Here is a 12,180-nt window from a genome sequence, read left to right as displayed (position 1 = left end):
GAATTGTCCTAAGAGAATTGGACTCAATTCCCTGCAGCTTGGACTTCTTGCTTCAGATCAGGTGGGGTTTTTTGATGGTAATGCATAGTAGTCTTCTGTCTTTGATCAGAAATCTTCATTTGCTCTTGTGCTACTTTTCATAGATTTTTTTTTTTTTTTAAAGAGTGGTATTAGTTACTGATATGCTTCTTAGTTTGCTGTTCAAAGTAATAGAGAAATTTATGCAAGTTTACTAGATCTAGAATCTGACATTCTTGTTCCCTGGGCTGGCTGCAATGTAATCTAAAGGAAGCCACATTTAAAGATTTCCTTGCTGTCTGAAAAGTATCAGAAATTATGCTTCTCTCAGCTAAGAAGGCTCTCTGGAACTGTAAGAGGAGTGTATCTTTTTCTACTTTCCTTCAAGGTTTGGATTTTTTTCTGCTGGTGTATGTGTAGGCTGGCAATCATATCTTGGGTGTTGATGCTTCACAGCTGAGTAAGGTGGCATTGTGATTTTCTTTTTAGTCCTTAATATGTCATTGACAGCTGGATTTCTGTTTCTTCAGAAGCCTTTTTGAGTTCTGCAACATGCCAGTAGAAGCAGCATGCACAACAAACAGCATGCTAGTCTCACATTTCTGCAATACTCCCTACTGTACTTGCTGTTTGATTTTATTGCTGCTGCATGGGATGAGAGAAGAGGTAACATGACAGTGGAAAACTAGTGAACGTTGATACTATTTACTATAGGTTCCTCTTTTTTACCCCCTCTGATTCTTGAAGAAACTAATGGTTAGGACCAACAGAATCACTGGTATACAATCTTCCAATTTTCAGCACTTCAGTGTTGTCCCTGATTTCCATGTTTAAGAAGAGAAAGGTACATGTTGTGTTTGCTTAATTTAAAAAAGGATTTAAAGTCAACATTATGTAAGTGGTTTTTAAGGAATCACTTTTATGTAAGTGTTTTTTAAGGAACTTCTTGCATTTATAAGTGTGCTCCTAGTTACCTAATAAATGAGCAGCAATTATGGAGGTATCAAAGGAATTAAGGAATTTTAATTATAATTCAAAGTAATAAACTGTAGGTAGGAAGAAAATTGGTTAGCAGTGCTTAATATCATTAACCTGTTACACAAGCCAGGTATTAGATACATTTCAATAACTATATTTCTTAGCCATAAAATAACAGGATATGTATAATCATGGGTATGTGCAATTCATTTAACTTGTTAACCCTGTTCATTCTTTGAAGACTTTTGATTGCACAGACAGAGAACTGGTTATTATTTTGCCATTTAACTTCAGAGATTGTAAGCACCAGAATTTGTTCAGTTTTAAGCAGTACTTATATTTATATGAAAAAAAAAAAACCAAAAACAAAAAAAACCCCAACCACTCCAAAACCCAAACAAAGCTTTATTTGTTAATATTTTGGGAGGTCAGTGTGACCATTTCAAAAAAGATACTGGAAAAAAAGTTGTTCTTTACAAGAGAAGAAGGAATCTTAATGTAAATTTACCTCAGATGTTTGATGAAGCTGTGTGATTTTTTTTTTTTTTCTCCTCTCTAGCAAATTTTAATTGGACCTGGGCTATATTAGTTTCTCTCTTTCTCTGTCTCTTCATTTACTTGAATGAATAAGGACAGGTTTTTATTCTTTGTATCACCGAAGTGCTTTCAGAAAGCCCATTCCCCATACAGAATCTCTGTGCCTTTCAATTTTTGTTCATGCATTTCAGTAGTTTTACTTGATTGGGTATGATTCAATTTGAGTAGCACACAGTGATGATAAGGCTTCTATGACACTGGGAGATACCTCTTGATCAGTGTATTTGTAACTGAAATTGCTCGTCTACTGTGAAGGTGGGGAACAAATATGGTCAAAGATTTTTTCCTCTGCAAAACTTTAGATGACGTCTCTCCGTATGTATTTAATATGATAAACATTGTGACCTATTGGGAGTGGTTTATGTTGATAATTTAGAAACTTCTAAATAAAAGTTTAGTTTCTTTATTTTTAAAAAATAAAAAAAATGAGAATTTTAATTATACTTAGCGATACTATTGTTGTAATATGACAGGCTAGATGAGGGGATGCTAGGAGTCAGTGGTGATAGGACAGAAGAGAAGAAAGGACCTGGAAGATAGCTGGGGAGGCTAGGAATTTTGCATCAAATGTAAGACCTGGAAAGAGCTTGTTGAGAAACAGTACTGATTCAAGAGTTGTCATGAAATTGGATGTTGGGATTGCTGACAGAAATCAGATGTATTCCTTGCTTCCTGTACTGGCCAACATGCTTGTTGGCTGATGAGGGCAGCCCAGACCGTGGTTGGTTTGCTTTTCCTCCTCTTTTCCGAAAGTTAGGAGAATACTTTTTGACCTTCACAGACTAAGGGACAGGATGCTATGGCTGTGAGCTAGGTCCAGGCTGTAACTGAAAAGGAAATTCAAATGCCTTGCTTTTCTGTCTTGAGGTGTATGTGAATTCCTTCTAACTGGAGACCTCAGAGAGGAAAAAAAGATCTGTAACTGAGGACCTTTGAAATTGAAGTCTGGGGGTACATTCCCACCGGACGTATTTCAAGCAGGACTGAAAGAGTGTATTTAAATGCTGCTATCTTCTAATATTTGTCTCTGAGCGAGGAGAGTGCTCCTCTCTCTGAGCGAGGAGACCTTTAGTGCATGTCCACATTGGACTCCTTTTCTGACCTGCATTGCTATATATGGTAGATGTCCCCAGATTTTGCCTTTACTGACAGTTTAGTAGAAGTCTGTTTTCCAAGAGTAAGAATTTTGGAGTAGCAAAAACCAAGTGTTAGACTACCATTCTTTGTGAAGTTATAGAAGTCTTTCTCCATACTTCAATTAGTGTTCTCTGTTTCAATTTGCACTTATTTATGAATGAATATGAAATATGAGAGTTAGTTATTTTCCTTCATGCCTTGAATTTTCTTTTTAATTTTAAATTATTATTTCATACTTTGCTCTGATAAGAATTTGTTTAATACAGCCTATATTCCCTCCCTGTGAAAAGACTTATTGTGTTAACTATCCAATGTAGAGTAGCAATATTTCTTTTTAGATCTGGATTTGGATTTTCTATTGTAAAGATTTTACATTTCATAAAATCTAGATTTATGATGCTGAATTAAATATTTCAAGTACCTCCCTCTGGCCCTAACACATTAGCGAGTTTTAATAAACTTGATTATGTTTGGGTGATCCAGGGATCTGACAGACTTCTTTACCAGACAGAAATTTTTCATCATCTCTTTTTTGTTTGTAATTTTTTTTTTCCCCACAGGTACTTTACAGGCTTCTAAGTGTAGAGGAAGTAACTGAAGTATCTCAGAACACAGTTTATAGTTGCAGTATAATTTGCATTATAATATGTACAAATCTTTTGATTGGTGATATGACATCAAATTGTACTAAAATTAGGCAGGGAAAATGGAGGAGTAAAGCTCAGAAAATGGTATTTTATTTGAATAACTGAAAAAATACTTTTTGAATGTAGTTCAAAATATACAGTGTACAAACAAATCATAGTCTATTGTTCTTAGAAAAGACACAATGATTATTTTGCATCAAAGTCATCATTCAAGAGCAGAGATGGAATTGAAAGTACTTCATACTAAAAAGGGAATATGAAAGAGAGCTGACCTGTTGCTTTATGTGTGGTATTAGTTTGTCACACTGCCTGCTGGATTAAATCACCTGGATTTCATTGAATCTATATGTAGAATTTATTTTTAAATGAATTGTTCCTCTTAAGCATCAAACTTGCAGGTTTCTTTTCATGGCCACATATGCTGTATGTATAGAATCAATAACCAATGCTCCTGCAAATTACTAGAAATAATTGCATAATTTTGATAAATAAAACTTATTTGTTTGTGTGTTTCTTTGTATATGAACAGTTGAACATAATCTGAAAGATATGTTACAGATATTTATCAAACATATCTAGTTGAGATTTCTTAATTAAATCGGGGCTATTCAGAACAGTGGAACGTAAGTTATGGCTGATACTCATGCATTTGCATGATGAGGGTTTGCTTCCAGCTAAGCGTTGATCAGTCACTTGTTTCTGTTGATGTAAGAGTGAATGGGCAAGTGTACCTGGAGTTCTTTACAAACTATTACAAAAATAGGAAAAGTTAGGGCCTACTGAAGGCACGTAGGAACAGGAATGATTATCTCAAGTATTTAGATTAATCAGGTAAGCTTTTAAAGTTTATCCAATAAAAATTGCTACAGAGAAGATGGAAGTACCTTAAGGATATAGCATGAAAAAGCTAAGAATATTATATCAGTGGTCATTCATTGTAAAACAAGCTTTTGCATTAACGTCATGGCTTGTTGAAGAATTGTCGGAAAACCTAGCATGTTAAAGGTGGGTTTTTCTTCCTTTGACAGAGGTATTTCTTTTAAAGATGAGTACAAATATCAGTTAAGCACGATAGGGCTATAAGTTTTCCATATGCAGTAGCAGGTTGGAAGGTACTGTGTTAGTATGGAATGGGTGACGGACAGCCTTCTCTTATTCACAGTTCTTTATTTCAGACCACCAGTTAGTAGGGCATTGCCACAGCCGGAGAAACTTCAGACAAATAATGTTGGGAAAAAGAAGAGACCTATAGAGGTAAGAAAAACATTGATCTCCTCTTCCTCTTCCTCTCCTTTTACGTTTTTTTTTTTTTGCCAGAAATTGACACATTTGTGGACACACTAAATGATTGTTTCATTTAAAATGTATCAAAGATGGAAATATTGAATAGCGAGTAACTAGCAAAAAAAGTGGGAGAGAATTTTTTTTTTAAATCCAAAAAAGCCTGATACTACTTATTCTTGCAAATGAAATGGAGCACAACTTAATTCTTAGTAATAATAAAACCTTTTAAATGCAGTGTGTAGAAAGCAATATGTCCCATTTAGATAACTGTATTATTAATGGGTGTATCATTGCTAATAAAGCTAAACATCTTTTACTGCAAAATTTTTTAAAATTTATTTTAAAACTTTGTTTAAAATTCATCATTGTTAACAGTTTTAAAAATAAAATAGTTTTTAAAAATCTATTAATGATGCCTTTAGCTCAGGCACCTTTTTTTTTTTTTTTCATTACATGGCCAATGCAAATAAATATACTCACTTTTGGTTAATCTGAAGTGGCAATTTCATCTAACCTTGAAAAATGTATTTCTTCATATCAACTGAAGTATTTTCTGTGATATGAAACAAAATGTTTGGTGTAGCATAATAAGCGGTCTTTTGCCATCAGTGTTCTAGAAGTTTTAGGCTGTAATTCAGCTTTCTTAATTGCCAGCTGGAATTAAATTGTGGACCAGTGTTTGTCATTCTTTGTTTCCTAGTATCTTCTGCATCGCTGTGTTCTTAGCTCGCTGTAATTTGTTTATTTATATGAATGTGTATGAGTATCTCTTTCTGTGTGTATATATATGTGTGTGTATATACACAGAGAAATATTCTACAGCATCCACAAAACAGAGATGATAGGAGGACATGACTGTACAACAAGAATGAGCAGCAGTGTAAGCTGACAGGGAAGGCAGGATCTCAGTTTCTGTTGGTTTGAGACATCATTAAACTCCTTTTCCTTTACTGCATAAGGGCGTATTTGAAAAATAAAATCCTGGAAAAGATTGTAAAGTTCATAATTCCTTTAAGGTTTTGAGTATCTAATAGATGTAAATATCTTTTTTAGGACCTAATTTTGGAGCTGGTATTTGGGTACCGAGGCAAGGACTGCAGAAACAATGTACACTATTTGAATGATGGTGCTGATGTAATATATCATACTGCGTCTGTTGGGATCTTGTATAATGTGGCAACAGGTAGGAGAAAACCCACTTGAGGAAAAATGTTTCTTCACACACGTGGATTTACAGTTTATGAAGTAACTGGTATGCTTTAAATCTTATAAAAGTAAGTGGGAAAATTATTGTTGCTGAAAATTCAGTCTGTAGAGATGATTCATAATAGCTGCATAAGCAAACTAAATATGTTGAAATGTTTCTGGTGACTGAATGTTGAAGGAAGTAAAGATTTTATTAGGTTTCGGAAATTTGCTTGTTAAAATGATCACAGAAACTAAAACAGCTGAACAATGGAGTTGTAATTGTTTAATGTTTTTTCTAAGACTAAGTTAATTATTTTTTATTTGGTTTACTTTTCAGTCCTCCGTATCATATACGTTCATTCCCAATAACCAATTTAGCTTAGATAACTTAGACCTTTTAAAAAGTAACACAATGCCATTTGTTTCTGTGATATTTAAGCAACTTGATGTAGAAAACTCGAGGGAATAGTTCAGAGTTATTGAGTGCTGTGTGTTAAAATTGAGATAAAAAATTAGGAGTTTCTGTTTCCTGGTTTGAAGCTCCAAACTGCAACATCACCATAATGCTGTTTTCTAAAAAGTATTACAAAATTTTCAAACATTAACCATGTCTATGTGTGTATAAATGTTTTAATTAAAGTTGGGCTTCTCTCTCTTTCTTTTTTTTTTTTTTTTAAAAAGGCTCGCAGTCTTTTTACCAGGAACACAATGATGATATTTTGTGCCTCACTGTAAATCAGCACCCCAAGTTCACCAACATAGTGGCAACTGGCCAAGTAGGTATGTTTGTATTTTTGTAAGAAGAAATTAACATAAGAGCATGCAATTAGGGCCTTGTGAGTTCATGATAAATCACAAAAATATTTGATTATGCTATCTCCGTTTGTATGAGTGTTACTCAGTTACCTGTCCTCTTTATATGTTTCTTTGAGTGTAATTTAATAAAGTTGAACAAAAAACATTGAGGCATGAAAGAAGATTAAGCTTATGTTTTGTTTGGAGTGTTATCAAAAATATTTTTTTAGAAATCTTAAGCCCCGTGAAATTAGTCTGGTTTTATTTAACTATCAGCTTGTGTTAGGCCTTCCAAAGAGTCATAGCCCTTCCAAAGAAGCTTAATTGAGCTGTCCTTCATTTCTATATGGACTAAACCCAGAATTCTTAAAATAGATGTCACTTTATGTAGGTTTTATCTCATCAGGCAGATTTATAATACCTACTTGGTGTTTTGATAATACATAGTTGTAATATTCTAGGCACAACCAAAACCCTAATAGTGTTTCCCTACAGATAAATTTAGATTTAGGGGGAAAATATATATGTTTCGTAGTAACATTAAAATTGATCTATGAAGTAACCAGGTAAAAAAAAAAAAAAAAAAAGAAAAGAAAAAGAAAAAAAATCCACTGTGCATCTGCATAGCTGAACTAATACTGCTGTTTCTAAATTTTGCAGAATAGTGTAATTTTTGTAGTTCTACAACCCAGTTGCAGTTTTCATACCTTCAGTTGTTTCTCAGCAGATTCAAAACCACATTGTTTTCATTAGTTCATAGAATACAAAAAACCCCCTTAGTTTATTTTAGCCAGAATAGCTTTTTTTTTCCTGTAGGTTTGTTTAGATGTTTCATCTAAATATGGTCAGTTTGTCAGAGTTTATTACCTGCTTCCCTCTGTCTTTTGGATTTTTAGGTGCATGTCACATTAAAATTGACTCACTGATAGTAGTAACTGCTTAGCTAAAATAGCTTCATTTCTTGGTGAGTTTCTTGCCTCACATCAATTTAAAGAAATCATTAATGGAAATTATTTAAATTGAAAAAATTATCAACAGATTTTTGCCTATGGTTTGATTGCAAAGAACATTTGCAGGAATTGCAGACCTTTTATTGTCTTTAGGAATTTGCTTTTTTAGCGTATTTCTTAATTTGGCCCTGTTTGCCTTTCCATATGATAGAATATACGGGAAGAATGTAGGCATAATGTGAAAATTTGTTCTTTGTGTGGATTTTCTTCAGTGTTCATCTTACCGAAGAAGAAACACAGGACCCTTAATGCTTGTTTATTTCATAACAATTTCTACATCAACTAGCAGTAGAACAATTTTAACTGTTTTGTAATGTGGATTAAGGCATACAAATAAGGAGCAGATGACACTGAAAAAATAAACTACAAAACATATTTTTAAGGAGAGAATTAAATCTGAAAAATGATCTGGAAGCGAATTATCTTCAAACAACACTTATTTCTAGATTCTGAACAGATGTTAAGGAGTACATACTCCATAAAGAACATACTTAACTGCTGCTACTTTTCTTACTGCTATGACTGGCACAAACATAGCTTCACCATCACGATTTAAATCTTCAAAAGATTTACAGAAACAGTATTTCAAGTATTTTTAAACTGTAATGCTGATATGCAGAGTCTTGGTAATACTTCCCAGTAACTGAACCTTTATAATCCTGATTTCTTAATGCTCCTATAGAAGCACATTGGGTGTATTTGCCACTTGTCAAGATCAGACTCAAACATTACTTCTTAGCAGAACAGCAATCAGCATTTTTTTTTCCACTTAATTTGTTAAAATATCAGTAACATGTAAAATATGTTTTTTATTTAGTTTGGCAGAGAGAGACCTAACATACACCAAAACTAGATTTTTGTGTTGTAACCCAAAATGGAAATCAAAATATATTCATTCGACGAATTTTTGTTTCTGATGTGACCGCCTTTTGTCAGTAATTGTTCATCTTTAACACTAAAAGCAGTATTGGTGCTGCTGCAATGCAAAGAGATGACATCAAGGTGTGTGTTAAGAAATTATACTAAATGTGGCATATATTTTCTTTAGCACTTATCTTATTTCTGGTCTAATTATTTTTCTGCTGCTTTTCCATTACAGGAGACTCAGCAGATATGTCAGGTAAGGGAAATAAAATTTTAACATCTTCAGGTGTAGTTAGCCTATCTAGTAGCCATCTACAGCTTTATAGAGCAATAAGTGACATGAATTCATTTTTAGTTTATTAAAACCCTGTATCAGTCATATTACTGTCGGCACTGAATATAAACCACAACAGCTCAGCAAATTGTAAATATAGAAACAATTAAAATGTTAGAACACACTTAAAAACTACTTTTGTTGTAACATATTCCCTTCTTGCTGCCCAGTGATTAGTGAGTTCTAATACATACTGCTACTGTAACATTCCTGTGTACGCTTGCAGGTTTTATAGACATGTTGGGGCTGACAATTAACATTTGCTTTAGACGCTCAATTGAGTATAATTTTAAATATGCATTTCTAAAGTAAATTCCATTGAGGAGGCCTAGGTGACTGAGTGAAAAAAACCAATCACCTTTCACATTTATGTATGATTGTCATGCAGTTATTACCACTGATCCAAAATGCTTGTTATGATGTCAGTTTAATTTTTTTTGTATCATTTTGGGTCTTTGACAGTTTGACAGTCTTGACTGAGCTATTTTTTATTAGTATGTTGTTTTTTTCAACTGTAATCTTAAAAGTTCATCACCATCATGTGTGAGTGAGTTCATTGTTGAGTAGCTATAATTGTCTTGTGACATATCTTCAGAGATGCATAAATGTGTGTTCATGTGTACCTAGAAAGTATAATAGTCTTCATGTGGATCTAAAGCTTGTTCTATGAAGAACAAATGTACAGTGGCATTTTTAATGTGTGTTGACTTCTTTTAAATATGCCAAATTGTGCTTGCTCTAAGGATGGGAGGAAGAATATAGGTACCTTTTCGCACACTTTAAACTGTATAAAAGAAGCAGTGATGATATGGTTGGTTGTATGAAAGAACGTCTCTAGTCCGGCATATAATGCATGGAGACTTTCCGTCTCTCACTTGCCTTCTTCCTACTGCAACTTTAGTTTGAGCTTGTGTATATTACTAAATTCTGTTGTCACTGCCTGAAACCAGCACTCTTACTTTTTTCTTCTTTATGGAACCATTAGTCTGGAATCCAAGCTGCTGCCTGCCTTCATTAGAAAGTTGCATAGTTTCACTTAAAATTTATCGATGGCTATTTGGCACCTTTCTTAGTGACAACTTTTGCTTTTCTAGTTCCAGCTTTCTGTTGTCTACAGTGATGCAGGGATTCTTGAAGCAGTAATGTTTGTAATAGGCTGGAATGGCAAATTGTTTCGTAATGACTTGGTATAGATTTGCTTCGTCTTACTGAAGATACTTTTTGTCCTGCCAGCCCATGGTAGCTTTATCTAACTTCTCCCAGAAGGAGATGACACCTTAGAAAATCTCTCTTGTGAGAGCAGATGTTGAGCAGCTGGAGTACTCCACAAGCAGGATGCAAGGTCAGGACAGAGACTTTCAGAAGAACACCGTGAAGTAGGAGGACTCAAGAGTCCATGTTCTCTGTCCTGCAAATCTTGCTCTGAAAGATTTTGTCAGTTCTTATTCATGAAATCTAGGTGAAAGTTTCTGTCTGCCACCCGAAAGAAAAATTTTGGCAAAGGTTATTGGGGAGGTGCACAGGTCAAGGGCAATACAGAGTTTTACCAAGGGGAGTGCTGAAGAGGAAAAAACAGTTCAGAGCCATAATAAAGCTTTCCCTTCCCTCAACTTTCCATAAGGACAGCAAGGAGTTTCCTGAAAATTTTGAGACATGCCAGTTGTTGCCAACCCCTGCCCTTTCTGTTTTAATGGTATGTCTATACTATGCTGTAGTACCTCTCAAAAGGTGATGATAACAGCATGTTGGTGCCATGAGAGGAAATTCCAGTGGGAAAGAGAAGAAATTAGGAAGATTGTTCTAAAGACTGTTTTGGAACAGCTGTGGAATTGTGCTCAAAAACTTAGTTTCGTGTGGCTAAAATTTTACCTAGGTTCCTGTGCCTACTGTTTCCCATCATATGTGTGCCTTTGAGGGATTAGATTTAGCTGACTAGAAACACAAAGCATGGAGCTGAAATAGAATTTAGTTTATGTGAATCTGAGTCTATGACAGTAACCAGTAACCTCCAGACTCTGCAGTCAGATTTACTAGAGATCAGAAGTAAAGAAGTTTGAGAGAGAATCTTACTGTCCTGGAAATGCCCTAGATGTTCTTCAGAGATTGCAAACTATACATGGATTGCAAGATCTTTTGAGAAGGCATTGCATTTGGAAAAAAACTAGCTGTCATCATAATAGAAATAATCACATACATTAGTAGCATGGAAAGACAGTTCTTAGTCTTAGTTCTCTGCAGAGAGCTTGCAGTCTAAACAATGCAAACTAAATTAAATACCCTAGTTCTTCTACATCAGTAAGCAAGCTGATTATTCAGCTGACGCTCTCCTAAGAGAACATGCATTTCAGACAGATGGCCATTTTGTAGAAAAGGAGGTTTTGGCCTTGCACTGTAAACTAATTTCTCTGTAGCTATCAGTTGTCCAAAAGCCCCATGTAGAAATTACATTCTTGATGATCTACTCAATATTTATGAAGGTTTTTGAGTTAGCATGCTGAGCTAAGTTTTACTAGGAGAAAAACAGGAGAAGACAGCTTGCTTTCAGGGCTTCTGCTGTGCTTCAGAAGTCCAGTAACAGGTTAAGCAAAGTTTTCATCTCCAGTAGTGTAATGAGGCCAACTTCTCAGTCCTGCTTAATGATCCTGTTTGCTGTAAATTGGTTTCCAAAGGGAGGCCAAAATCTCCTTTCTTTTCTTCCCCCCCCCCCATCTGACCAGAACAATTTTATTTGTCTTATTAAAAAATATTAAGTGCTTCAATAAGCAAATCATTAGACATTTTCAAAACGTATACTAGTTACATGTTTTTATATTTGTGTAGCTACAGCTCCTTCTATTCATGTGTGGGATGCAATGAACAAACAGACACTGTCGGTACTGCGGTGCTACCATTCAAAGGGCGTTTGCTCAGTCAGTTTCAGTGCCACTGGCAAACTGCTGCTCTCCGTAGGGCTGGATCCCGAACATACCATTACCATTTGGAAGTGGCAGGAAGGTAGGAAACTGATTTTGTTTGTAGAATGTGTTTGTAGTGTTAGAGGTATGTTGGCTTGAGTCAAGAGCAATTGTAACATAAAAATATCAGCAGATCGAAAATTATTAGAATAAATGCTGTGCACTATGCACTGTGCAAGAAGAGGTAAAGTAAATGTACTTACCCATTCTAGTAACTGCTAAATATATCTCCTTTGGAACTGTTGTGTAAAGATCAAGATAGCTCACTGATTTCCAGTTAGAATAATTAAAGAAAATTGTAGTCTTAATTTTTTTTTTTTTTTAATTTCAGTCATTTCTTTGCTGCTTGGTAGAAACTCTTTATAAAATCTTTT

At 34.6% G+C, this 12,180-nt stretch overlaps 1 protein-coding gene across 5 annotated transcripts in view; it reads left to right on the top strand.

Annotated features, from left to right (window-relative positions):
* Positions 1-12,180, top strand: part of EML5 (EMAP like 5) — a 115,611-nt gene that overhangs the window by 90,357 nt on the left and 13,074 nt on the right. For 3 of the 5 annotated variants that reach the window (XM_050897792.1, XM_050897793.1, XM_050897794.1), the window contains 5 exons: positions 4,553-4,631; positions 5,715-5,844; positions 6,531-6,629; positions 8,754-8,774; positions 11,673-11,846. In XM_050897792.1, the coding sequence (XP_050753749.1) occupies positions 4,553-4,631; positions 5,715-5,844; positions 6,531-6,629; positions 8,754-8,774; positions 11,673-11,846 (503 nt within the window). Of the gene's footprint in view, positions 1-4,552; positions 4,632-5,714; positions 5,845-6,530; positions 6,646-8,753; positions 8,775-10,245; positions 10,251-11,672; positions 11,847-12,180 lie in introns of all 5 variants that reach the window. The other 2 variants (XM_050897796.1, XM_050897795.1) reach the window with 2 other exon arrangements.

The sequence above is a fragment of the Gymnogyps californianus genome, chromosome 5 (genome assembly GCF_018139145.2).
Source record: "Gymnogyps californianus isolate 813 chromosome 5, ASM1813914v2, whole genome shotgun sequence".
In the NCBI taxonomy this organism is placed as follows: domain Eukaryota; kingdom Metazoa; phylum Chordata; class Aves; order Accipitriformes; family Cathartidae; genus Gymnogyps; species Gymnogyps californianus.
Note: the sequence above shows the minus strand (reverse complement) of the source record. Positions and strands in the feature narration are given on the sequence as shown.